This window comes from Phyllobates terribilis, unplaced genomic scaffold (genome assembly GCF_046119375.1).
Source record: "Phyllobates terribilis strain yellow unplaced genomic scaffold, ASM4611937v1 Scaffold_9__5_contigs__length_417890890, whole genome shotgun sequence".
In the NCBI taxonomy this organism is placed as follows: domain Eukaryota; kingdom Metazoa; phylum Chordata; class Amphibia; order Anura; family Dendrobatidae; genus Phyllobates; species Phyllobates terribilis.
The window spans coordinates 95532246-95558873 of record NW_027362769.1 but is presented as its reverse complement, the minus strand read 5'-3'; the positions used below and the strand labels follow the sequence as shown (position 1 = coordinate 95558873).

The following is a 26628-nucleotide window of genomic DNA, read 5'->3' as shown; positions in this document are numbered from 1 at the left end:
TTTTAATTTTTGGGGATATGGGCCTACGTGAGGACTTATTTTTTGTGCCCTGAGTTGACGTTTTTATTGATGCCATTTTGGGGTACATACGATGTTTTGATCGCCTCTTAATGCATTTTATTGCAATGTTGCGGTGGCCAAAAAAACGTAATTCTGGCGTTTTGATTCTTTTTCTCGTTACACTATTTACTGATCAGATTAATTTATTTTAGATTTTTACAGATCAAACTTTATGAACGCAGCGTTACCAAATAAGTGTAATTTTTTTCTATTGTTTTATTTTTAAAGGAGCCGGCATTCATAGGAGATCTTAATACTAGGCATGTGGATCATCAGCAGACCCCCAGCAGTCATGACAACCCATTGGCGCCCAGTAATCATGTGACAGGGGCGCTGATGGGTGGAATGAATGATGCGCTTCCGGCCGGTGTGTGTTAAATTCTGCTCCTCACTTGTGAGCATTGTAAAAAGTTTGCCGACTTTGGCAGAAGCCAATAATCTTTTGATTCTATGATGCTCGCATTAAGTAGATAACATTAAGATAATCTCTTTGAAATTGTAAAACTATTTCCCTGTCCTAAAATACATATAGACATCTAGTAACTACTGACATATTTCTAATAAAACGTATTTAATTAACTTACCATTTAATATTTCCTTTAATTGACGATACCAAATATCACAGTAATCTTCACTCAAGTTATGAAAATCAATAGCGTTATCTTTTAGCTTGTGACCCTTTCTGATGCACACAAATATTGTGATGCCCAGCAAGGTGCCTCCTTTATCATGCCCAGCCAGTCTGCGTCTCTTCAATTTCACAGAAAAGATATCCTTCAATTCAATGGACTCTTCTTTAGGTTGTGGTTGAACTTTTGAGCTCCCTGTATAGGAGAAAGCATAAAAGAAATATTTGATAAAACAATTCTCTCATATTGAAAATATGAATGTCCTTATGAAACAATGACACATGTAAGAACAGATCTGATTTGCTCCTGTAGACTGGATATGACTAATTTTTTCAAGTATGGATATTATCCATTTTTTTCACAGATAACACCTGTACCTCGGACAGTCCAAGGGACATCAGATATTTCCTCGGACTGAGCATTCTGTGCAAAATCAAAGAGACGTAAAAAAAAAACCCAGACGTCTCAATGAGGACTTGGAGTGATTTTATGTACACCTGCAACTTTTGTGCAAATTTTGTGAAATTTGAGCGGAACGTGTCACTTTTTGCACTAAAAAGGCACAAAAAATGTTAAAGGCAAAAATAAAGAGCATTTTTATTTTTGCGCAATAGTCATGAACCAAAGGTGTCATTTTGAAGAATTTGGTGCAAAAAACATCAAGGAATACCTCTAGACAAGAAAACTAAAGTGAGTTTAAAAAAATGATAAATCGGGCTTAAAAGGTAGAGACAGACTGCTGTAAAGCTCGTTCGAAGATCGCATTATAAACCTCATACTGGCTGTCTGATCTCCTGACCTGAGCTTGACAGCTGCATAGAAATTCATCACGCTGTCACGCTCAGGTCAGGAGAGGTGCCGTGCCAGTCTGTGCAGTGCGATGCGATCATCACACAAGTTATACGGCAGTCTGTCTCTACCCTAAAAGTAAAGATTGTAGCCAATATTGAATGGGGCAGCAGTCACTATTCTCAGGTCACACTGGCTTAGTCAATGGGGCTATACTCATCAGAAAATAAATTTAGGGCACAGTGAGCAACCCTATATAATATTATATTGAGGGTACCAACAATTTTGTTCAGACCTTTTTGGGGATTTTTTATGAAATTATGTTCAATTTGCCTTTTTTTCTCAGTTTTCTTGTGTTGTTCCAGTACACAGAAATGCAATCAACATGTGTATAATAAAACATATGTAATTGCAATAATTCTCTGGGAGAAATACTTTATTTTCTGAAACAATTTCAAGGATGCCAACAATCCCGGGCATGACTGTATAAAACTGAATAATAAAACAAAGTAAAAAAAAACTATAACATAAAATTTTTCTCACCGTCCCCTTTCATTTAAAATAAGCTCTGGAGGCAGGTTCTTAGGGTGATCTATGTCCGGTCCATAGACCTTAATGGCTCATTTACATATTAAGAAAATGTGGATTTCTCTATTGAAAAAACATTGTATCGCAGATATCAAGGTATCATTTTATCCAACTTTCTTTGAACTGCGTGCCCATATAGACGCATTAGAAGGGTTTATCCTTCTGACAGATTCCCTTTAAGGGAGCTTTGGTTTGTATGATGTATCAGGGAGGTTTTGGCAGTACCTGGGAGATTTGCCAACCATCCCATTTTTTTGGGGAGGAGACTCAAACATATGTCAAACCAGCAAGTAAGGCTATAGAGTCATAGCCCAAAAAACACTAATTTATGGACAACATACTAAAAAAGGGGGGTTTCTTGGTTAGATCTATTTATATTCAGAAAGTATTACATAATATACATAAAAGTATATAAATATGTGCAAGATGTATGAAAATGGATAGACAGAGAGAGAGTAGAAGAGATAAAGAGAGAGATAGAGAAGAGATAGAGATACATTAATTCCTTATTAATTTCGCTCCCCCATGTAAAATGCGATTATAATACTACAAGTCAACATGAACAAATCTGATTAAGGATAATACATCTAGAAATAATAACCTATTGTTCTAATAAACAGCATAAAACCCCATGCGGAGTACCACATGGCAAACGACAACATGGGGGCAGAAATCAGTCACACAGAGTATTGTACAATTTTGTGTCAGCTCAAATTTAATTTCCCTATTAGAGTATTCAACCTGCTCCTGAAACGTATATAAATATAAACCGGCATCTATGACGCTAATAAGACTAATGCATAGCTATGTCTGCACATGCTACTTACTAAACAAAATGTAATATTACAATCATTACTTCTCTGGACCCCGAAGGAGCACAACTAATCAGCGATGGAAAGAATCTTGCTCCCATCTGGTAGCAATAAACTTTTCTAGAAGACTGAACAGTATTATTTAATCCTGTGACTTCTTACTGTGATCTAAATTAACTTTTGCTACTGTTTTGTCATATCACATTGATATCAAATTAACTTTGACGAGTCTTGTGGTCCAGTTAAGCAAAGATAATAATGGCAGTGAGGAAAAAGAGCTTCTTCGTGTAATGTCGCTTAACTGGTGGTAGCTGAATGCGTGCTGCAGCCACAATGAGGATGGAGGAAGGGGAGGTCTAGGTTTTATTATTTAAATGGCACCAATTATGAATAACATGCTGTGCAAAATCTCACTGCAAGACACACAGCGTCTTAAAACCAAATTTTTGCTCATCGTTTCTAATGTTTGTTACCTTGGAGACACGATGACCGCTTTATTAGACGCAACCTCCCCATCATTAGCCTTCTCTTTGTTATAAGTGGAGCAGTCAAGTAGTTTTGTAGAATTATAGTGGTACAATATACACTTGCTGCAATATTTTAAAAGACTTTTCAGCTGTCCTGACATGTCTGCTCTCGTAAATAAATGCATCTTTTCTCAAAAATGTGCTGTGTGGTTCCTCTGTTTTTCTCATAAAAATGTATGAATAATTTGACAACAAGGCATTACCATTTCCATTGTCATTAAATGGGTGTTACACACCGGTCAAAGATATTCCAGGCTCTGCTTCCTTCACCTCAGTCTACTGCCCTCTGTTGTGCTCCACGTTGGGTTTTATAGCCCAGCATGGCTCAGTGACATAATCTTTTTAATCCTACTTAAGGCCCATTAGGATACACACCTGTGTTTTAGGTTTATGCTCTAGTGTCCTGTATTTAGTGTGCTCTGTAGTGATGAGCGAGCATGCTCGTTACTCGAGATTTACGAGCATGCTTGGGCGAACACCGAGTATCTTCAGCGTGCTTGGTGTTATGTTTGAATCACTCCCGTATGAATAATTTGCGACTGTTTGACAGCTTTAATACATGTGAGGAATGCCAAAGAAACAGGCATTCCTCACATGTATTAAAGATGTCAAACAGTCGCAAATCATGCACACAGGAGTGATTCAAACATAACACAGAGCACGGTGAAGATACTCTGTGTTTGTCCAAGCATGCTCGCCGAAAGGGTTAGCAGAACATACTCGCTCATCACTAGTGCTCTGCCATTTGTGCTCCAAAGCTCTGATTCTACAACCATCTTTGCTTTGTTCCACTGCACCTGCACCACTGGTCCTGAGTTTCCTGCATGTGCCATGTCCTCGCACCCCACATGCCATCTTGCCAGCTGCACCATCACCCAGGGTTCTGTGTTCCCACTTGGACCTGGGGCTTAGTGGGTCTACTTCACAAAGTGAACCTCACAATCGGCATGTGGCTACACAAACTGAGACTGTAAGAGCTGACTGGACAGTGTTAGACAGGGTAGGGTCACACCCTCAACTGGCCCCCATCTAGTAACACCCAATTGTTAATATAGTCATACATTTTTATGCAGAACATCAGAGGAACAGAACAATGCAGAATTCTTGGACAAGATGCTTCAGAGTTGTTAGGTTACAGAGAATCAAATTTCCCTTTCCAATTTATTATCACCAGTAAAGGCTACCCTGTGTTCAATATCTTGAAGTGAACTAATGAACACAAATGAATGCACTAACATGACCAGCAGATCAAGTAGTTACTACACATAGATGCTCATGTCAGATGACGGAAGTTACAGTGTATGGCGGTAAACATGGATGCATTCAAAGGCTACCACAGAGCTCAATAGAGATGAGACTAACAAACCTAACTTTGTTATGAAGTTAGAAAAAGTCAGATTCTGCCATATTTTTGGCATTCAATTTGTGTGGGGAGACGCAAATCAATGACGTCAATACTCTACATGTTAAGTGGTGAGGCAAATCACAGGCCTCAGCATTGGAGGGGGGAGAGCACATGGCGTTCTGAAGACTGGAGGCAGAGGAGCGAAGAAACAGGTGATTGGCGGGCCGCGGACAGGTAAGTTTATAATGTTTACTATGTTATTTTTTAATCCCTTACCTCTTCTACATTTATTTTGCTTTGGGATCTAGATTAGATTGAATTGAATCTGCCAGAAATTATTTTTTGTACTCAAGACACAATGAGAAAATAGAACAATTTACAAATGTGGGATGTTTTGAGGGTACAGCTTGGATGTGAGTAAAAGGACAAGGCCCCACTATCAGTATTTGGTCAGTATTCGGTCAGTATTTTTTCTCAGGACTGGGAGTCAAAACCAGATGAGGAACAATCAGAGAAAAGGTATAATAGAAACAAGTCACCAATTCTGTATTTATCACCCACTCCTGGTTTTGGCTCCTAATCCTGAGAAAAAATACTGAACGAATAATGACCGAATACTGATAGTGGGTCCGTGGCCTTAGGGTATGTTTAAATATGGTGACAGACTACAGAACAACATATCCAAATGTTACGATCTTTAGTATTCCTTGCTTTTCTATTAACAATTTTCGTTTTTTCCAGCAAAATAGGGTGCAAAACATTGTTTTGCAAAATATGAAAAATCATTTAATACATAGCCATTTAATAAGAGGAAAAAAAGAAAGAGAAAGGAATTAAAAGGAGTTTTTTTCCATGTAAAGAGTACAAAATGTGTAGGACATTAAAGAGAACCTGAGACTTGATACATGGTGCCCAATCAGCATTGTGTCTGATTGCTGCTGGTGTATCGGGCAGCATGTATCAGCTTTCAGGTTCCCTTTAAAGCTTTAAAAATCGAATTATATTTAGAGTTAGTAATCAGGATAGAGAGAGGGATACACAGGAAATAATATGTGATATGAAGAACGTAGTGTATTTATTGCAATGCGATTGTGAAAATCCGTATGTAGGTTGCACAGGTAGGACATTGCAAAATAGCAATAGAGAACACATAAGGAATATAGAAAACTGTGTAATGTCCCACAGTGTCTCGCTTTAAACAGAAACATGGGAAAGATCATTAAAAAAGTTGACAGCGGTAAGAATTTATGCAACTAAACCAGATTGGAGGAGGGAAAATGTAATAAAGAATTTGTCACAGAAGGAAACAAGAAATAATATATCGATTGGGAGGGTTAATCCCCCAAGGGGTTGAATGTAGAAACTGACTTAAATTGTTTAATTGGTTGCTAGGTTTTTGTTATAAGTAATATTTCCATATTTATATTCCAAATGAATCGGAACTGAGCCTGACCTGGAAGGGACTTGATGGGACAGATATAAAATAAAGAAGGGTATAGATGGACTGAGAGCCCTTGAAAAAGCCAGTTGTGGCGAAACTGGTGAGGTGGATGCCCCATTTGTTATAATCGTTTAAAACTGAAATGCTGTTATTAATTCTGTATTGTAAGTAGGGTGATAAATTGAAGAGAAGTTTTTTACAAGAAACTTTACAGTGTGCGCTTTTTTATTTAGGATCAGCATAATCTCCAAGAGCAGGAAAGACAAGGCTGAAGGAGATCATTTAAGTCCCAGAAAAAGAGGGGAAAATTACTGCTGGAGAAACACCAGGAGCAGCCTTCTGACCTCAGCCAGCTTCCGTAGGTCTGCTAATGGGGAAGTGATAGCATGTGTATAGGAGGATTTTGGGAAACATGAGCTGCTACTGGATCAAGAAATAAAGGACTGACACCCAGGAGGGTGAGAGGCATCAAAAAGAGAATAAAATCTTCATAGATATTTCATATACCACTTTGAACAGGATGAAGTATTATGGACATATTTATTTAACTGCCTATTTGCTGGTTATATTTATGCAAATGCCAGTTTTCTGAGGAGTCAATATTTTTTATGTAAGAACTGAATGTTCAGTATAAATGGGTGCTTTACGATTAGGATTTGTATCTGTTTAAGATTCTTGAATTTATACAGGGAATCCTCCAAGTTGTAATATTTATAACATGTTGTTTTTTAAGTGATTTTTGAAAGGTTGATCGTCCGACTTGTAGAAGCTGAAGTCTGATAATTTCTGTTTTTTATTGTCTGCTCTATATTGAGAATTTCATTTTTTATGCAGATTTTACACTTTAAAAGTGTTACATGTGTCCGTGGATTGATAGTGGATTTGTCTTAAATTTACAGCAAAATCCACAGAGCATATCAGCTTTTAAAATTGCAGTGAAATGTTGTACATTACATAAGCAGGAGATTGCAAGCATTAAAGTAGGTGGTCATAAAATGTCCATGAAATGCCAGTCAGAAAGCCGCAAGGTATGAGCTCTGCCATCAACTTCAATTAGACCTGAGCTGCAGTGAAGGGATCCACTGGATTACTTTGAGCAGTCTTTAAAAGGGTTGTTCAGGCTTGGGGCTCAAGTCTACAGTTATTCTATGTTACTGCAGACTATGAATACTCACAGTGCACACACTGAGCGCTGTGAGGATTCTCCAGTGCCGGCATAAGGAGCGGGCGATCATGTGACTGCAAGTATGTGATTTGCATATTTCTAGTCACATTTTAACTAGACGTGTCCAGCCTTTCTCAATTCATTTGTCACACGTCTAGTCGGCACGTGACCGCATGCACACAAATCACATACTTACGTTCACACGCCCGCTACTGGAGAATTCTGACTGTGCACTGTGCGCGCTTTGAGGATTCACAAGTCTGCTGTCAAATAGATTGACTGCAGACATGAGCCCTGAGCCAGTGTAACCCCTTTAAAAATTGTTGTCAAGGTACTCACAGGTTAAAAATTTTGGGATTTGATTTTGCACCTTCAATATCAACAGTGAAATGTGCCAGTCCCACCATTAAGAGACATATTTATTCAATGCAGGGTACTGCTGTAAAAGGATAATTGATGCCAACTTAATGGGGTAGAGGAGACCCATTATGCATTTTAACATACTTGTTACAAGTTTACCCAGTGAGATGCATTTTTTAAGCCATAGATTGGGGTGAATGATTCAGCATACCGGGTCTTGCCAAACAGAACCTTATATCATCAAGGGCCAGAACAGCAGGGTATGCAGCACTGCAGACAAACAAGAGGAGCAAGAACGACCAGATGAAGCAGGGATAGATTTGTGAATACAAACAAGAACAGTAGATGTGTAGGCATTTTCCAGCAGGGATGCAGTTAATCACAGGAATGACAGAAGTATATGGAGTCTGGTATCTAACAGCAGGGATGCAGTTAATCACAGGAATGACAGAAGTATATGGAGTCTGGTATCTAACAGCAGGGATGCAGTTACTCACAGGAATAACAGAAGTATATGCAGTCTGGTATCTAACAGCAAGGATGAAGATAATAACAGGAATTACAGAGAAGTATATAAAGTCTGATATCGACCAGCAGGGATGAAGTTAATCACAGGAATAACAGAAGTATATGCAGTCTGGTATCTAAGACATATTGATAGGGAATGTAGATTGTGAGCCCCAATGGGGACAGTGCCGATAATGTCTGTAAACCGCTGTGTGGCGCTATACAAGTGAGTAAAATAAATAAATAAATAATAGCAAGGCTGAAGGTAATAACAGGAATTACAGAGAAGTATATAAAGTCTGATATCTACCAGCAGGGATGTAGTTAATCAGAGGAATCAGAGATGTACAGTATATGTAATCTGATCTATACAAGCAGGGATGCAGTTATTCCCAGGAATAACACAGAAATTTATGCAGACTAATAATAACAAAGACGTATTCACAAGCTAGTATTTGTAAATTTACAGCAGAGGTGCGATACCTTGATTGCAGATTTTGTAAGTGTGAACAACACACTCAGATGCTGTACTGAGCTTGGACATTGAATGGAAGTCAGGATTAGTGAGGAGATTTTTAGACACCTGGCTGAAACTGGAAGATGAAGTTCTCTCCCGACAAACACATGGTAACTGAGAACTATGCTTACTCAATACTCAGACAGCACATGGCTCGGGTGATGATGTTGGAGGTGTTTTCTGGGTTACCATAATATCCCGGTGTGGACCAGCACAAACCAGCCGCCTATAGGGGTAGGAAACATGGCCCAGCACCTGACCCGGCACAGGTGAGTAACAACACTTGAATACAATTTCTTTAATCCAGGATGAATTGGACTTGAAAATTGCCACTATATTAAATACTCTGGATTATTGAACTGTCATAGAAAAGTGCAGAATATAATATTGCCTTGTAAGATTAGAGAACCTTCAGGAACATTTGGAAAATATGTTAAAACAAAATCTGTTGCTTTCTTCTTTGGTTTTTATAAAATGCTGGAATATTTATCTTTTTTGGATTACTGCATTCCGAAATATTAACTATTTGCTGTACTATGTATAGTTTTTATAATTCATACAAAAATATATTTAAAAACTCCAGCCTAAATTAGCAGCCATAGTTAGAGCTCATTACAATAGTAATTATAGGTTTCATTTATGCATCAGAAGTAATTCGGTGACAATCCCATGGTACTATTACCATAAAATGCTAATTTTGTCATTGGATTTCAATTTTGCAATTTTAGCATGTTCAATGACATGTCTATTTTTCTTAGTCAAAAAAATGCTATGAATTCTGGTTTTACGTTTTCCTTTTTATCTAAGGCCCCACTGTAAAAAGAAAATCCCAAAAAATATTTTTAAAGATAAAACTACATACATAAAAAAACAATGTACCAAGTTTCAATGTTTTACTATTGCTATCTATATTAAATTAAATTAAAAAAAAATCTTGCATTTTTCACATTGGGCACTAGACCCAGTATTAGGCCCCGTTCACACGTTCAGTATTTTGTCAGTATTTTACATCAATATTTGTAAGGCAAAATCAGGAGTGGAACAATCAGAGAAAAAGTATAATAGAAACACGTCACCACTTCTGTATTTATCACCCACTCCTGGTTTTGGCTTACAAATACTGATGTGAAATACTGACTAAATACTGAAAGTGTGAACGTGGCCTTAAACTCCTACTTTCAATTCTTTTCAGTGGCCACATGGACATTAGCACCAACAAACCGACTATCTGTGTAAAAGTATTATATGAACATACTATAATCTGGGAAAAGGTCATCATGAAGGGAGGGGGAGGAGGTGAGCTGTGACATCACCTGTTGTGAATGGCGGATCCTGGGTTGTCTACTGTATATAGAGGTATTATTTTTCATTGTAATTCTGTCTGTGATGATAACGAGACTTCTAAAAAGTAATCTGTACAGATGAAAAAAATTGAGGAAGAGGTTCACATGTTCCAATCCTCTTGGGGGACTTAGTTTATTGTAAAAAAAAAAAAAAGTGTTTTAATTAAATAAAAAATGTAAAAAAAAATTTTGCTTGGAAAACTAGATTTTTAGGTTAACTCTGGAGAAAAACAAAGGCTTCACCAAGAAAGACACATATTTGGTATCTACACACCTGTAACGACTTGTAATGTAAAACGATATCATTATTTATACCACAAAGTGGGAAAAAAAAGAAAAACAATATCAGAATTGCTGTTTTAGTTTATCTTGCCACAATATGAATGGGATAAAAAAAGATTAAAACGTCATGTGTATCACAAAATGAAACCAACAAAAACATGCCGAGACACATAATTGTAATATCATTTATATATTTGTAATTATAATTTGTCATACAGCACTGTAGATGGAAACATGTAAAAATTATGGGTCTCAGAACATGACGACACAAAGAAACATGTTTTTTTTTTCAAAAGTGTATTTATAGCATACAAAATAATAAATGTGAATAAAACTTTACATTTGGTATCATTTCAATTGTACTAAAAGTTAAGTAAAATTAACACTTTTTTTTGTTCCGCACATGAATAGTTTAACGTTTAAAATGTCAAAAATCAACAGCAAAATTGCTGCTTTTTTTAAAAAAAACTCCCCATAAAGAATGAATAAAAGTTAGGTAATAAATTATATGTATGTCAAAATGGTGCCATGGACAAAATACAACTTGTCCTACAAAATACAAGTTGATGAAAAAGTAAAAATATTATGGCTCTTGAAATGCAACAATAAAAAAAACAACAAAGAAAAAGATATTTAATATTTATTCATTAAGGTCAAATTAGACCTTTCCTTAGTATTGTACCTTGTCTAAAAAAAACATTTAGTAGCCCAAATTAAATTTGCACTTAAAAACGGATTATTCTAAATATCACTTTTTCATGCAAAAAAAAAATATACAACTTATACATAAACCAATAGATATAAGATTAAAAACAAAATGCATTTATGAAAAATTGCTGAAACATAGCATTTTGTTCTATCTATTTTCATTCTGTCAAAGCACTCCCCACCCCCCAAAAAAAAATTATTACATTTGTAACAGAAAACAACAAATTATGCAAAATAAATATAATTTATTCTATTAGTAAGAAAGCAGTGAATTTTCTATTTGCCAATGTGGGTATTCAGATGTATTGGTTGTGTTCTCCCACAGACTTTCCCCAGTGTGTGGCTCATTCAAAGAGAATTTAATATTCTTAATTATTACAAGATTAGATAAGTCATTCTATAGTAAAAAATGGGCTTGGATCCCCCCACTGCTTCAAAACCAAGTGCGGTATAAATCTCCACATAATATAGGCGGGTGGAGATTTATCCGGGAAGCTTATTTTTTCCTGCGGTATTAAAAAAAAAATAGAATAATAATAAAAGAGGAATGTTTAAAAACTGTGAGCACAATTAGCGTCAAGCAGATAAATCCTGCCGTAATCCTGTTTACGGTCTACATCAGACAGATGTGCCAAGATTGATTCAGACAAGACCTGGGCTTACAGTAATATTTCTTTTTAAGTGCTGAATACTGGTTTATATTTGTCAAACCTTCGCTAAATAATGTTGGCACCGACTGGTTTCTGCTACACTTAGCGCTCATTTTTGCACACACAAGTGATCATTTTTGCACTCCGTTGCTGTGACTATACTGGAAACAGAGATTATCTGCGGGGGGGGGGTGCAATTAAATTGTCTCCCCCAATGAAGATTTGCCAATTTAGTACAGAATTAAATAGCATTATAGTCAACAGAATACCTAAATCTCCAGAACAGATGGTACCTAGTGCCGTAGAAAGTGTTACGAGATGGTGGCTATTATTGTAACAGGATATCACCGCTGATACCTGCGACTGCCATATAAAAGTAATATAGATATTCGCTCGGCACATGCTATCAGGTAGGAACTTTGATAATCAAGAAAAGGTTGCAATAAAAAAGTCTTACAACTTATTTGTTGGTCAACAGTTGTATCACATGGGCTTTCTTATTACCGTTCCTACAAAAATAATGTTTTTTTCATTGATTATTATTTTAATTGTTTGTTTAACCCCTTCATGAACAGGCGATTTTCCCTCTTTTTTTTTTTTTTACCAAGTTCATTTCTTCCTCCCTTCTCTCCCAAGTCTTACAGTCTATTTGTTAGTCAACCGTCATATTACATAAGCTCTCCTATTAGCGGCTTACAAAAAAAGATTTTTTTTTTTCATTGATTATTGTAATTGCTTGTTTTTTTCATGATCAGGTCATTTTACACTTTTGTGCGTCGTTTTTTTTCCTCCCCCTATTTCAAAAGTTATAACTTTTTTTTTACTTTTTAGTCTACATAGGCATAAGAAGGCATGCTTTAGTTTTTTTTTTTTGTTTATTGTTTTTTTTTTTAGTTTTGAATGACACGTTCCTTTTACCATACAATGTACTGGGGCAAAAGAATGTTACAGATGGGGTCAAACGGTGAAAAAAATTAGATTCCAGGATTGTTTTGGGGGGTTTTGTTTTACCAGCATTCATTATGGAGTAAATATGACCTGGAAAAAATAATAAGTACAATTACAGCAATATCAAACTTGTAAAGTTTTTTTTAAGTGGTGAGAAAAAAAATCAGAAAGTTTTAGAAAAAAAAAATTCATTTGTGTCATCATGTTCTGAGACCCATAAAGTTTTCATCCTTTGTCTATGGAGCTATATGAGGGCTTGTGACTGCAATTCTGGCATTTCATTTTTATTTATTTTTTCCATTACAGAAATACTGAATATGCTTTATTTTTTAATATTTTTTTCCCTTTATTTTTAAAGTAGGACAGGGAGGTGAATTGAATATTAAATTTTTTTTATATTTTACATTTTTTACATTTATTTTTTAGTCATCTTAGAGGATCTTGAAACTGCAAAAGTATTTGTTTTCTATACTGCAACATTATAGTATTGCAGTATATACAGTGGCTTGTGAAAGTATTAACCCCTTTTGACTTTTACCTATTTAGCTACATTACAACCTGTGTTTAAATATCTTTGTAATTCGATTTGTGTGTGATGCATCAGCACTAAGTAGTCTAAGTTGGTGAAGTGAAGTGAGAAAAATAAAGGCATAAATTACATTTATTGAATCAAATAACTAAAAATTGTCATGTGCATATGTATTCACACCTTTTGCTATGAAGCTCCTATAGTATAAGTCAGGGTTAGGTTATAAAGAAACATTCCGATCTCTGATGATCCCCCAGAGCACCATCAAATCCATTATCATCAAATGGAAAGAACATGGTACAACAAACCTGCCAAAAGAGGGCCGCCCACCAAAACTCTCAGCCCAGGGAAGGAGGGCATTAATCAGAGAGGCAGCAAAGAGACCAAAGTTAAACCTGAAGAAGCTGCAAAGTTCCCAAGCAGAGACTGGAGTATCTGTCCATATGACCACAATAAGCCGTACACTCCACAGAGGTGGCATTTATGGAAGAGTGGGCAGAAAAAGTCTTCACTTACACACAAAAATTGTAAGGCTCGTTTTGAGTTTGCCAAAAGACCTAAGGGAAATGTATGGAGGAAGGTGCTATGGTCAGATGAGACCAAAATTGAACTTTTTGGCCACCAAGGTAAACGCTATGTCTAGCGTCAAACCAACACAGCTTATCACCCCAAGAACACCATCCCAACAGTGACACATGGTGGTGGCAGCATCATGTTGTGGAGATGTTTTTTGGCAGCAGGAACAGGGAAAATGGTCTGAGTCTAAGGGAAGATGGATGGTGCGAAATACAGGGATATTTTTGAGCAAAATCTGCTTCAGTCTCTCAGTGATTTCAGACTGGGATGGAGGTTCACCTTAAAACAAGACAATGACCGAAAGCATACTGCTAAAGCAACACACAGGTGGTTTCAGGGGAAATATGTAAATGTTTTGGAGTGACCTTGTCAAAGCCCAGACCTTAATCCAATTGAGAATCTGTGGTCAGACTTGAAGATTTCTGTTCACCAGAGGAAACCATCTAACTTGAATGAGCTGGAGCAGTTTTGCTTTGGGCAACTTACAGTGCCTACAAGTAGTATTCAACCCCCTGCAGATTTAGCTGGTTTGATAAGATGCAAATAAGTTAGAGCCTTCAAACTGCAAACGAGAGTAGGTTTTATGAACAGAAGCATAAATCTTACAAACCAAAAAGTTATGTTGCTCAGTTGAATTTTATTAAATTTTAAACATAAAAGTGTGGGTCAATTATTATACAACCCCTATGTTTAATATTTTGTGGAATAACCCTTGTTTGCAATTACAACTAATAATCGTCTTTTATAAGACCTGATCAGGCCGGCACAGGTCTGTGGAGTTATCTTGGCCCACTCCTCCATGCAGATCTTCTCCAAGTTATCTAGGTTCTTTGGGTGTCTCATGTGGACTTTATTCTTGAGCTCCTTCCACAAGTTTTCAATTGGGTTAAGGTCAGGAGACTGACTAGGCCACTCCAACACCTTGACTTTTTCCCTCTTGAACCAGGCCTTGGTTTTCTTGGCTGTGTGCTTTCGGTCGTTGTCTTGTTGGAAGATGAAATTACGACTCATCTTAAGATCCTTGATGGAGGAGCGCAGGTTCTTGGCCAAAATCTCCAGGTAGGCCGTGCTATCCATTTCCCATGGATGCGGACCAGATGGCCAGGCCCCTTGGCTGAGAAACAGCCCCACAGCATGATGCTGCCACCACCATGCTTGACTGTAGGGATGGTATTCTTGGGGTCGTATGCAGTGCCATCCAGTCTCCAAACGTCACGTGTGTGGTTGGCACCAAAGATCTCGATCTTGGTCTCATCAGACCATAGAACCTTGAACCAGTCTGTCTCAGAGTCCTCCAAGTGATCATGAGCAAACTGTAGACGAGCCTTGACATGACGCTTTGAAAGTAAAGGTACCTTACGGGCTCGTCTGGAACGGAGACCATTGCGGTGGAGTACGTTACTTATGGTATTGACTGAAACCAATGTCCCCACTGCCATGAGATCTTCCCGGAGCTCCTTCCTTGTTGTCCTTGGGTTAGCCTTGACTCTTCGGACAAGCCTGGCCTCGGCACGGGAGGACACTTTCAAAGGCTGTCCAGGCCGTGGAAGGCTAACAGTAGTTCCATAAGCCTTCCACTTACGGATGATGCTCCCAACAGTGGAGACAGGTAGGCCCAACTCCTTGGAAAGGGTTTTGTACCCCTTGCCAGCCTTGTGACCCTCCACGATCTTGTCTCTGATGGCCTTGGAATGCTCCTTTGTCTTTCCCATGTTGACCATGTCTGAGTGCTGTTCACAAGTTTGGGGAGGGTCTTAAATAGTCAGAAAAGGCTGGCAAAAGAGATCTTTAATCCACACATGTGAAGCTCATTATTCTTGGTGCCTGAACTACTTCTTAATACTTTAGGGGGACCAAACAGAATTCTTGTGGTTTGAGGGGTTGAATAATAAATGACACTCTGAATTAACTTTTCACGTTTTAAAACAAAAACAAAACAAAAAAAAAAAACAATATTTGCTAAAGTGCATTTCCCACTTCCAGGCTGATCTACAGTACAAATGTCACAATGCCAAGTTAATTCCGCATGTGTCAACCAGCTAAATCTGCAGGGGGTTGAATACTACTTGTAGGCACTGTATATGGGTAAAAATCAAAGTGGCAAGTTTTGGAAAGCTCACATAGACTTATCCGAAGTGACTAGCCGCTGTTATTGCCACAAAAGGAGGCTCTACAAAGCATTGACTTTAGTGGGTGAATAGTTATGCAAACTGAAGTTTTCAGTTATTTTGTCCTATTTGTTGTTAGCTTTACAATACAAAGAAAACCAAATGTTCAAAGTTGTAGACATGTTTTTTACATGAACTGAATCAAACCCTCAAAAAACAGTGAAATTCCAGGTTGTGAGGTAGCAAAACACAAAAAATGCCAAGGGAAGTGAATAAGTTCACAAGCCACTGTAGAGTAACTGTTGTCTCCTTTGAATCCCAGTGTGTGGCTGGTCTTCAAAGTATTACTAATATGGCATGGGGGCCTTCAAATATCCGCTAGCTGCAAAAAGAACTCATCGGTTTCCCATGATCACATCATTGGGCAATGTTTTTACAGCATGGAACGCCCCCAGAATCACACACCTTAAATGCAGCTGTCTGAGATTGAGTGGGACATTTAATGGGTTAGCAGCAGTGAACAGAGCTAGCTCCAGTAGCTGCTGATAGAGGTATATGCCTCCGGAGTCTGCTCCATAGTCTGGCATCTTACATAAAACATACCACGACATCTTACTTAGGAAAAGGTTAAGGTTTTGGGAAAAAAAAGAAACACTCACATTACAGTTTTAAAAATGTTAAAATTTATGTTTAATGTTAAAGCATGACAAAAAAATGGTATTCCGGTTGATCACAGTTGCCTTCTATGTGTAATCTTCAGGATGAGCCCATTACCATAGGCATCATATTACAAATCTGTACCATGGTGACGTATAATACAGCTGTGTGCACGAGACCAAAACGCATTTTACTGTAGATGTAAATAACATTATAATTTCTACATATATAACACACGGCTGAGGAAAAACATGTTTATTTAGCCATCCGGTGCTAAAGCACAATTTACTGCATACATTATCCCCTGTACCTATCACAACAGGTACTCCGGTTTCAACAAAAAGAACATCCAGTTGCAGTTATTTAATGCAGATGTCAGGGATTTTCTGCCGTTTATTTGCCAAATGTTTGTTTTTCTAAGAATCGGCTTGTACTTTGCAAAGATTAATTTCTGGGAGATGTGAAATGGTCCGGACTGAAACATCTGCCACTATAAATGCCCCATCTTCTATCTTATGCATGCATTCCTACAATGACCCATGCTAAATGGAAATGCATGGTGAGTAATGTCTTATACCAAATTCTACATGGGGACTTGCATTTGTCGCACTCATGGTGGTTTTCAATCACAAAATGGTGGAGTTAATGAGGTCATATTCCACACAATTAATGAAAGACTCTAAACTTCTACTATGAAATAAGGCTATAAAAAGTACTATTTTCACTTTATAGCTGTTTGAAAATTCAAGTTCTTCACCAGACTTGTCCCGACCTTCTGGTTGAAATTGCAGTTAAGATGGTTTTTGATTCCCTGTTGTTAAAGTGAGCCTTTATGAATTCCAGTCTGTAGGTACGATGTTATAGAGCAGGGGGAGCCGAGGAGATTGATATATAGTTTATGGGAATAAAATTCAGTATAACCTGTGTCCTCATTATTTAATCTTTCCGGGATTTTTTGCCCAGTGGGCAGTGATTGACAGTTATCTCTCCAGGGCGTACACAAAAATCATGGGGCCCAATACAAGAAGTCATAATTGGGCTCCCAAAAAATAAAAATATTTGGCAGAGTCACAGAAGAGCATTTGTCATAACTCTGTCATTACTTAGTCCATACAAAGTAATGTTCCTCCTATTGAAGCACCTAAGTGTTCCCACACATTAAGATACCCCTCTCATGCTTCCCATAAGGTATGATGCCAACAAAAGTGCCCCCAAACAGAGTATGATACCCCCACAGTGAATTCCTACACAGTACTCTCTATGCACACAGTATGGTGACCCTACTGTGCCCACCCACTCCTGCAAAGTATGATAACTCCACAGCCAATTCCTACACAATACTCTCTACGCACACAGTATGATGACCCTACTGTGCCCACCCACTCCTGCAAAGTATGATAACTCCACAGCCAATTCCTACACAGTACTCTCTACGCACACAGTATGATGACCCTACTGTGCCCACCCACTCCTGCAAAGTATGATACACCCACAATAAATCGCGCCCTGATTACAGTTAACATGTTATACAAATTTGTGAAAGCGACTAGACATTCGAGAAATACTATTATTCGTTCATCCGATCTCTGAAAAATGGGATAAGAAGTGATCAAAAAGTCACACGAACTTCAAATTGGTATTAATTGAAACAGGTACTACAAAAAAAGCCCTCAAAAAGCTAATTTGATGGAAAAAAACATAATGCTCTAAGAATATGGTAACAAATTATTTTTAAAACTGATTTTATTGTGCAAATTAATAAAAAAATCTATAACAGAACAGGAAAAAAAACAGAATTGCTGTTTCTCTCCCTCTGCCTCCCCAAAAAATGGAGTAAAAGTGTATTTATTATACTAAAGTAAATTCACACATATGATATCATGAAATATGATACAAAAATGATACATATAATAGTACAAAATTTGACTACAGAGGACTGGGGTAAAGTTATGTTTTTTGATTAAGCCTTTTTTAAGGCTGTTTAAGACATCTGGAAGAACGATGGTCCAAGAAGAAATGGTGAGCGCTACCATGAGTCCTGTGCCATTCCAACAGTAAGGCATCCTGAGACCATTCATGTGTGGAATTGCTCTTCATCTAAGAGAGTTTTGCCTATGAGCACTGCCGGGAATACAGAATGGGATCTAAGCATGTTCCGAGAGCAACTTCTCCCAAAGATCCAGGAGCAATTTGGTGGTGAACAATGCTTTTTCCAGTATGATGTAGCAGCATGTCACAAGGTAAAATTGACAACTACTGTAAATTGGTTATTGAACAAAATATTGAAATTTTTTGGTCCATGGCCAGGAAACTTCCCAGATCTCAATCTCATTGAAAACCTGTGGTGAATCCTTAAATAGCGTGAGAACAAACATAAACACAGAAATTTTGATGAACTCCAAGCACTGATTAAGCAAGAATGTGGTGTGGGGTGCATGCACGTGGCTTCTTGCGCTAAGTGTCATCGGCGCCAAGTGTGGGCAGTTATTTCATTTGGCAATTGGACTAACAACACTCATTTTCTATCTTCACAGAGGTACAATATCTCTGGTTGCTGTCTGTCATTTACTGTAACTTCCCTTGAAAAAATCTAAATGGTACAATATGTTTGCTTAATGGATCTTTGCTATATGTCACCTTTTACATTCCATTCAATACTCACTGATAAGTGTCTGCCCCCCCCCTTCATTGCAGACACTATCTGATGGAGGAAGGTGCTATACTGTGTAGCCGGGCATGGTGTTAGCTCTGTCTTTGATTAACTGACCAGCTCCTGGTGATCTGACCAGCTGCTAATTTATCCACAAGGAGCTCCCACAATGCCCCTCACCTGATGATTTAGCCTCTCCTATAAATTTAGAAGCTGATTAAGGGGTGCACGTGGTGTAGGGTGCATGCATGTGTCTTCTTGCGCTAAGTGTCATCGGCGCCAAGTGTGGGCAGTTATTTCATTTGGCAGTTAGTCATTGCAGGAGTTAGGTAACCACACTTTATACCCTCTTTAACTACGCACGGAAAAGATAGTCCACATAAACACTAAGCAATGTTTCTATATGTTTTCACTCTCTCCCCTATAATCCTTCACTTTCTACTAACCCCCTAATACCTATACCTCGTAATGAACTGTTCCTCTCTCCCTCCATCCTACCCCTCCATCTCACCTCCTCCTCAGAATTGTTCTTTAAAATTCAATCTTCTGTCTCCAAACACAGGCAGCCACATCATGCTGTCTCCTGCTCCCACCTACTAACACCTTTTCTTCTCTTCCTCACTGCTGGCGATATCTCTCCTAATCCTGGCCCTCCTCACCACATTCCCACAGTCACTTCTACCTTCTACCTTCTGCACAAGCAAAGACTAGAAGCAATGGGATGAAACTAAATGGGAGGAGACACAGATCAGATATTAGAAAAAACTTTTTGACAGTTAGGGTGATTAATGAGTGGAACAGGCTGCCACGAGAGGTGGTGAGTTCCCCTTCAATGGACGTCTTCAAACAGAGGCTGGACAGACATCTGTCTGAGATGATCTAGTGAATCCTGCTTTGAGCAGGGGGTTGGACCAGATGACCCAGGAGGTCCCTTCCAACTTTACCATTCTATGATACCTCTTATCCATGACCTACCACAAATTTCCATAGCCTCTCTAACCTTATACCCATCCGCCCAGCCTCCGTTTCCCCAGCCCCACTAAACGGAGCTCTCTGGAATGCTCACTCTTTTTGCAATAAACATGATCTTTTCATTACTAACAAACTCTCCTTCTTCAGCATCACAGAAACCTGGCTCACCCCCTCTGACACAGCTTCTCCAGCTGCACTTTCCTATGATGGATTCCATCTTTCCCACATACCCAGCTCCAGCAGCAAGCATGGCGGAGGAGTTGGTATCTTCCTGTAAGATAACTGCTCCTTCTCCCCAATTCCCCTGCCGCCCTCTGTTACTTTCCCCTCTTTCGAGGCATACTTTACCGCCCCCCACGGCCAGCCAAAGCTTTCTTCGACCACTTCACCACCTGGCTGCTTCACTTCCTTTCCGCTGACATCCCTACTATCATCATGGGCAACTTCAACATCCCCATTAACACTTCCCACTCATCTGTCCTTAAGCTTCTATCCCTCACTTCCTCTTTCAGCCTTGCTCAATGGTCTTTCGCAGCCACTCACAAAGATGGCCCACACTGGACCTCATCTTCATCCACCTCTGTTCCCTATCTAGCTTCTCCAACTCAACTCTCCCTCTATCTGACCACATTCTCTTCCCTCTCCTCCCCAAGTGCACAATCCCCACTCCACAAACTTGCATACCCTCGCAGAACTCTCAAACACCTCGACCTACGCTCACTCTCTGAATTCCTTCTCCCTCTTACAGGCATAAGCTTCTTACATGATACAGATGTTGCTGCCTCTTTATATAACACTATAACAGCTGCAGCCCTCAATTCGGTCGCCTCCCTCACATATACCAATTTTTGCACAATCAACAGGCAACCCTGGCACACCAGCTTGACTAAAGAACTGAGATGGGTCTCCAGGGCTGCTGAGCAGACCACTCCAACGAGCACTTAATCGCATTCAAACAGTCCCTCTATACTTTCAAGTCCACACTCACTGCAGCAAAACAAACCTACTTCTCATCTCTTATATCCTCCCTGTCACACAACCCTAAAGAGCTATTCAACACTTTCAATTCTCTCCTCCGTCCCTCAGCGCTTCCTCCCTCTCCTCTCATCTTAGCCGAGGACTTTGCCTCATTCTTCAAGCAGAAGATTGATACCATCAGACAAAGCTTTTTCCTAAAGTTCCCACAGCCCAATCTCATATTTACTCAATCCTCCTCCTTCAAAACCAGCTTCTCCGCCATTACGGAAGATCAACTTTCCTCCTTACTCTCCAAGTCACACCTCACCACTTGTGAACTTGACCCTATCCCGTCCCACCTCATCCCTAACCTTACTACAGTCTTCATCCCAACTCTAACCCACTTCTTCAACCTGTCACTAACAACTGGTGTCTTCCCCTCATGCTTCAAACATGCCTTGATCACACCCATCCTCAAAAAAACGTCCATTGAACCATCCTCTCTGACTAGCTATCACCCAATATCACTTCTCTCCTATGCTTCAAAACTACTGGAACAACACGTCCATTTTGAACTGTCCTCCCACCTCTCCTCCTGCTCCCTCTTTCACAGTTTACAGTCTGGCTTCCGACTGCACCATTCTACTGAAACTACCCCGACTAAAGTCACCAATGACATACTAACTGCGAAATCCAAGTGACATTGTTCTGCCCTTCTCCTCCTGAACTTGTCATCTGCCTTCCACACAGTGGACCATTCCCTCTTATTGCAGATTCTCTTATCTCTGGCATCAAAGACTTGGCCCTATCTTGGATCTCCTCATACTTAACAGACAGGACATTCAGAGTCTCCCACTCACACACCACCTCCTCATCTCAGCCCCTATCTGTCGGTGTCCCCCAAGGTTCAGCCCTAGGACCTCTGCTCTTCTCAATGTACACCCTTGGCCTGAGACAGCTCATAGAGTCCCACAGCTTTCATCTCTGCTGACGACACACAGATTTACCTCTCTGGACCTGATATCACCTCCTTACTAACTAGAATCCCACAATGTCTGTCCGCTATCTCAACCTTCTTCTCTGCTAGATTTCTAAAACTTAACATGGATAAAACTGAATTCATCATCTTTCTCCCATCTCACTCAGCCCCCCCCCCCCATCTGACCTATCCACCAAAATCAATAGCTGTCATTTTTCCCAGTCCCACAAGCTCGCTGCCTCGGGGTAACCCTGGACTCTAACCTCTCCTTCAAACCACATATCCATGCCCTTTCCACTTCCTGATGACTGCAACTCAAAAACATCTCCCGGATCCGTATATTCCTCAACCACAAATCTGCAAAACACTAGTGCACGCCCTCATCATCTCCCCCCTCGACTACTGCAACCTCCTGCTCTGTGACCTCCCCTCTAACACTTTCGCACCCCTCCAATCTGTCCTAAACTCTCCTGCCCAACTAATCCATCTGTCCCCCCCCCACTATTCCCCAGCCTCTCCTCTCTGTCAATCCCTTCACTAGCTCCCCATTGCCCTGAGACTCCAGTTCAAGACCCTAACCATGGCATACAAAGCCATCCACAGCCTGTCTCCTCCATACATCTGTGACCTAGTCTCCTGGTACATACCTACACGCAACCTACAATCCTCACAAGATCTTCTTCTTTACTCCCCTCTTATCTCCTCTTCCCACAATCACAAACAAGATTTCTCCCGTGCTTCCCTCCTACTCTGGAACTCTCTACCCCAACATATCAGACTTTCGCCTACCGTGGAAACCTTCAAAAGGAACCTGAAGACCCACCTCTTCTGACAAGCCTACAACCTTCAGTAACCATCGCTCCACCACACCGCTGCACGACCAGCTCTACCCTCACCTACTGTATCCTCACCCATCCCTTGTAGACTGTGATTTCTCGCGGGCAGGGTCCTCTCTCCTTCTGTACCAGTTTGCTGTTGCGTTTTTGTTCAAGATTTCTGTAATTGTTTTTTGCTATGTATATCCCCTTTTTCACATGTAAAGCTCCATGGAATAAATGGTGCTATAATAATAAATAGTAATAATAATTTGCTGTCATCAGTCAGGATTTGTCCCAGATGTTAATATCCAATATATCAGGGTGAAGGGCAGAAGTCTTGAAAAATAAGAATCAACACTGTAAATGTGGCGCCCCTGCGGGTCCAGTTTCCACAGAGGTATTGCATCTCAGCCAGATGTGTGGTACCCCACTCTCAGGTAAGGAGGGAGCACTACCCGGGACCAACACACACTCACATCCAACACTACACCACTCCATTAGGGAAGATCCAGATTTCTCCTAAGGGAGAGCACAGACTCGGTCCCTGTTTGGAGGGTGGAACTAAGTAGAAGAGGTGGGTGGAGGAAGCAGTTTAGGGGAGCACTGAAGGAAGAGTATTAAAGAAGGGTAGAAACATCTAGAAGGGGCCATTCCTGGTTCCAGTCCTTGGAGCAGGAGCTCAGTGAGTGAGGACCGTGGAGGAGAGGGGTCCAGTCAGAGAGGCCCAGTAGGAGAGTGAGGAGAGAAGACCGGAGCAGTGAGGAGGGCTCCAGAGAAAGAAAGGATCTTAGGGGCACAGGAAGTGCGGAGTCCACCCGTGCGCCCGTGTTCACGCTGACCGTGAAGAGATCAGGTTGCAGTAGGGGACCGGCCCCAGACTAGTGGAGGACTACAAGACTCGGCTAACAAACCAGAGGTTGCGGGATCTTCACGTGCCGTAGCCAAACAGCACACACATTCAATGAAAAGGTGGCCTTATAGGACAAAAAGTGGACAGACAGGACGTCGCCCAACAAGGCCCACGGCCACTGGCTCGGGACACTGTGTGTGAGGCGCAGGGCAGGAGGGCGAGAGCCAGTGCAGAGAGACGTCCAGGGAAGATACACAAGAAGGGGGTCCTGATCAAGTGCACCCAAGTTATCGGAGAGTTGGCTGGATCACTTCCCCGGAGGACACAGGACTCGGTGAGCTGTTATAACATGGCTAGCAGTTGTAAACTGGAGCACCATAAGAACAGTGAGTAAAAACTTGAAGACTGCTCCCCGCTGTGTCCTTGAATTAATTGCTGCGTCACCTGCCTTGCACACCACCAACATCCAAATTCTACCATTTAACTGCACTGAGGCCTAGCTCTACCCGTGGAGAGCTGAACCATCTCTGCTGCGTCACCAACAGCCTCAGTGGATTGGAACAGCAGTGGCGGCCATCTATAGCCGCATACCACGGGTGGCGTCACAAACTTTATTTCCCCAATTGACTTTTCTTTATTGACCACCCTGGGCAACGGACCGGGTCACTGCCACCGTGACTACCCCAAAAAAGGACCGGCCCGGTTACCGAGTACCTTACGGCCCCAGGGGGCGCGTCATAAATATTGAGTCTTTGCATAAACTTGATGTCAATTAAAGTTTAAAAACGTATGAAATTCTTATAATTTTACTCCAGTGACCATAGAAACTTCTGACTAAAAGATCTAAAAACACTTAAGCTGTAAACTTCCACCTGTTCACACTTGCTTTATTCTGTTTGGAGGTGCTGGTCATCAACTATTTGGTTTTTGTAGTATACTATTGGAGGCGGTGACTGCCTCCATATCCGACTGTCTACTCTTCCCATCAGCCTAAGGGTAGCTTCACACGACAAGTATAAAAAAATCAATTAGAGAGGCATGCATAAAACTCGGATGATTTGTTTCTCACTTCTAATCAGTATGCTGTCTGTAAACAATCTATTTTTTTACAGCAGCAGCTATTAGCAATTTACACGACCATTTACAGTCTCCTGTGTTACAGAATTGCAATGTATCTGTAAAAATCAGATGTTATGCTGTGGCTCTGCATGGTGTCCGATTTATTTTGCACATCCATAGACTTGAATGGATGAGTCTCATCGATTTACAGAAGAAACAAGTGCATTCAACAATTTCTTTCTCATGCAAATTTGGTCAGTGATAAAAAAAAAATTGCTCATCTTCACTGCCCCATTGAATAAAATCAGTCTTAGTGCTGCTCGTCTTTTTGATGGACAGCTCTCTAATTAAAAATACGGTTGTGTGCACGAGCTCTTAGACTGTTTTAAACTATTGTTGGATCTTACCTGTCCTTTAAATTTATAGGCTTTTACCCTGGGAGAGGCATGTTTGATAAATTTTAGGTTTAGGATCCCGTCAAAGAAAGGTACGGCTTGTCATGGCTGGTGGGCTCTCATGAATTGATCAATTTATGCACTAAGTACCTTTTTCTAAGCATATTCTACATAGCAGTAATGCATTTCTAATTTAATATATTCCATGTTTGCGTATATCTTAGCACTTAGAAAGTGCTGCTGTATCCTTTTGTTTGTATGTTATGCAGTCATGCTATCATGCTTATTTCTATTTAGAGGTGCTGGTCAGTTGTTTGGCAAATTATATATATATATATTTAAGTATATATATATATATATATATATATATATATATATATATATATATATATATATATATATATAATCTCTTGTGCTTGGCTGCAGCAGTTGTGTGGCTGAGACAGAGGCACATTTAATGACGTTCACTTCTAGTTACCTGACCACTGCAGCCAATCACAGGTCTCACCAGTCAAGTGACCCAAAAAATGGTCCGTCATTGCTTCCATTCCAGTCGTGGACCACCAAAGCAGCCTGCACTGTATCTAAGAGGTTTAGAACAGGAGAATAGGCTTAAGTATATTGTTTTTAGAACATTGATGCCGCTTCCAATATTTTTTCTTACATGGTGGAAGGTACCATTTACTTTTGCTCCTTTCGTGAGGTTACAGTTACCGTGCTCCACTGATTACATTTACCTTCTCGCATTAGTTCGCTTTTCAAAAAAACTGAAACAGATATTTTGTTCCTATGCTGAATAATTATACTTGTTGCTAATGATCAGCGTAAAGTGAACTTGGATAATTGAATCTGTGCACCACAATGAATATGTACAATTACTTCATGTTCAGTACATGTGCGCACTTCGTAGCCATTGATTCAGCAATGATTAACGTTTAACATCAATGCCGTGGATCCTGGCAGATCGGGTGTCTCGTGACAAATGCGTGAATCCAGATATTGACAATATTTACCAGCAATACCTCGTTATGGAAGGGTTCGATGGGAAGCAGCTAGTTTTTCCAACTGCTGGAGGGAAAGAGACAAATCACATGAAACTTCAGATACCTCCACAAACCTAACAGATGCTCCAGAGGTCATCTGTGCAAAAACATGGGCATATGTGCCGGAAATGTGACACTATCATGAAATCAGTTGGTGTCTAAAGTAATAGCACTTCCTTATGGCTCTGTGACAATATGTATATCAGATACACTACACATTCTGTTTCTGTATTAAGTGCAGCAAAAGGGACATCAATAGTGGGAAATCCAGGAAAAAGTGCACAACAAAGCTCCGTTTCCTTTAATTAAGGTATAAAATATAATATATACTGTATATATACTCTTAGTCTTAGACTGCTGATTT

The 26628-nt window shown here is 39.8% G+C and overlaps 1 protein-coding gene across 1 annotated transcript in view; it reads right to left on the bottom strand.

The window, feature by feature from the left end:
* The window catches only part of CERKL (CERK like autophagy regulator), a 162560-nt gene that overhangs the window by 109656 nt on the left and 26276 nt on the right, over positions 1–26628 (bottom strand). The window contains exon 2 of the mRNA XM_073646798.1: positions 645–884. Coding sequence (XP_073502899.1) covers positions 645–884 — 240 coding nt within the window. The remainder of the gene's footprint in view (positions 1–644; positions 885–26628) is intronic.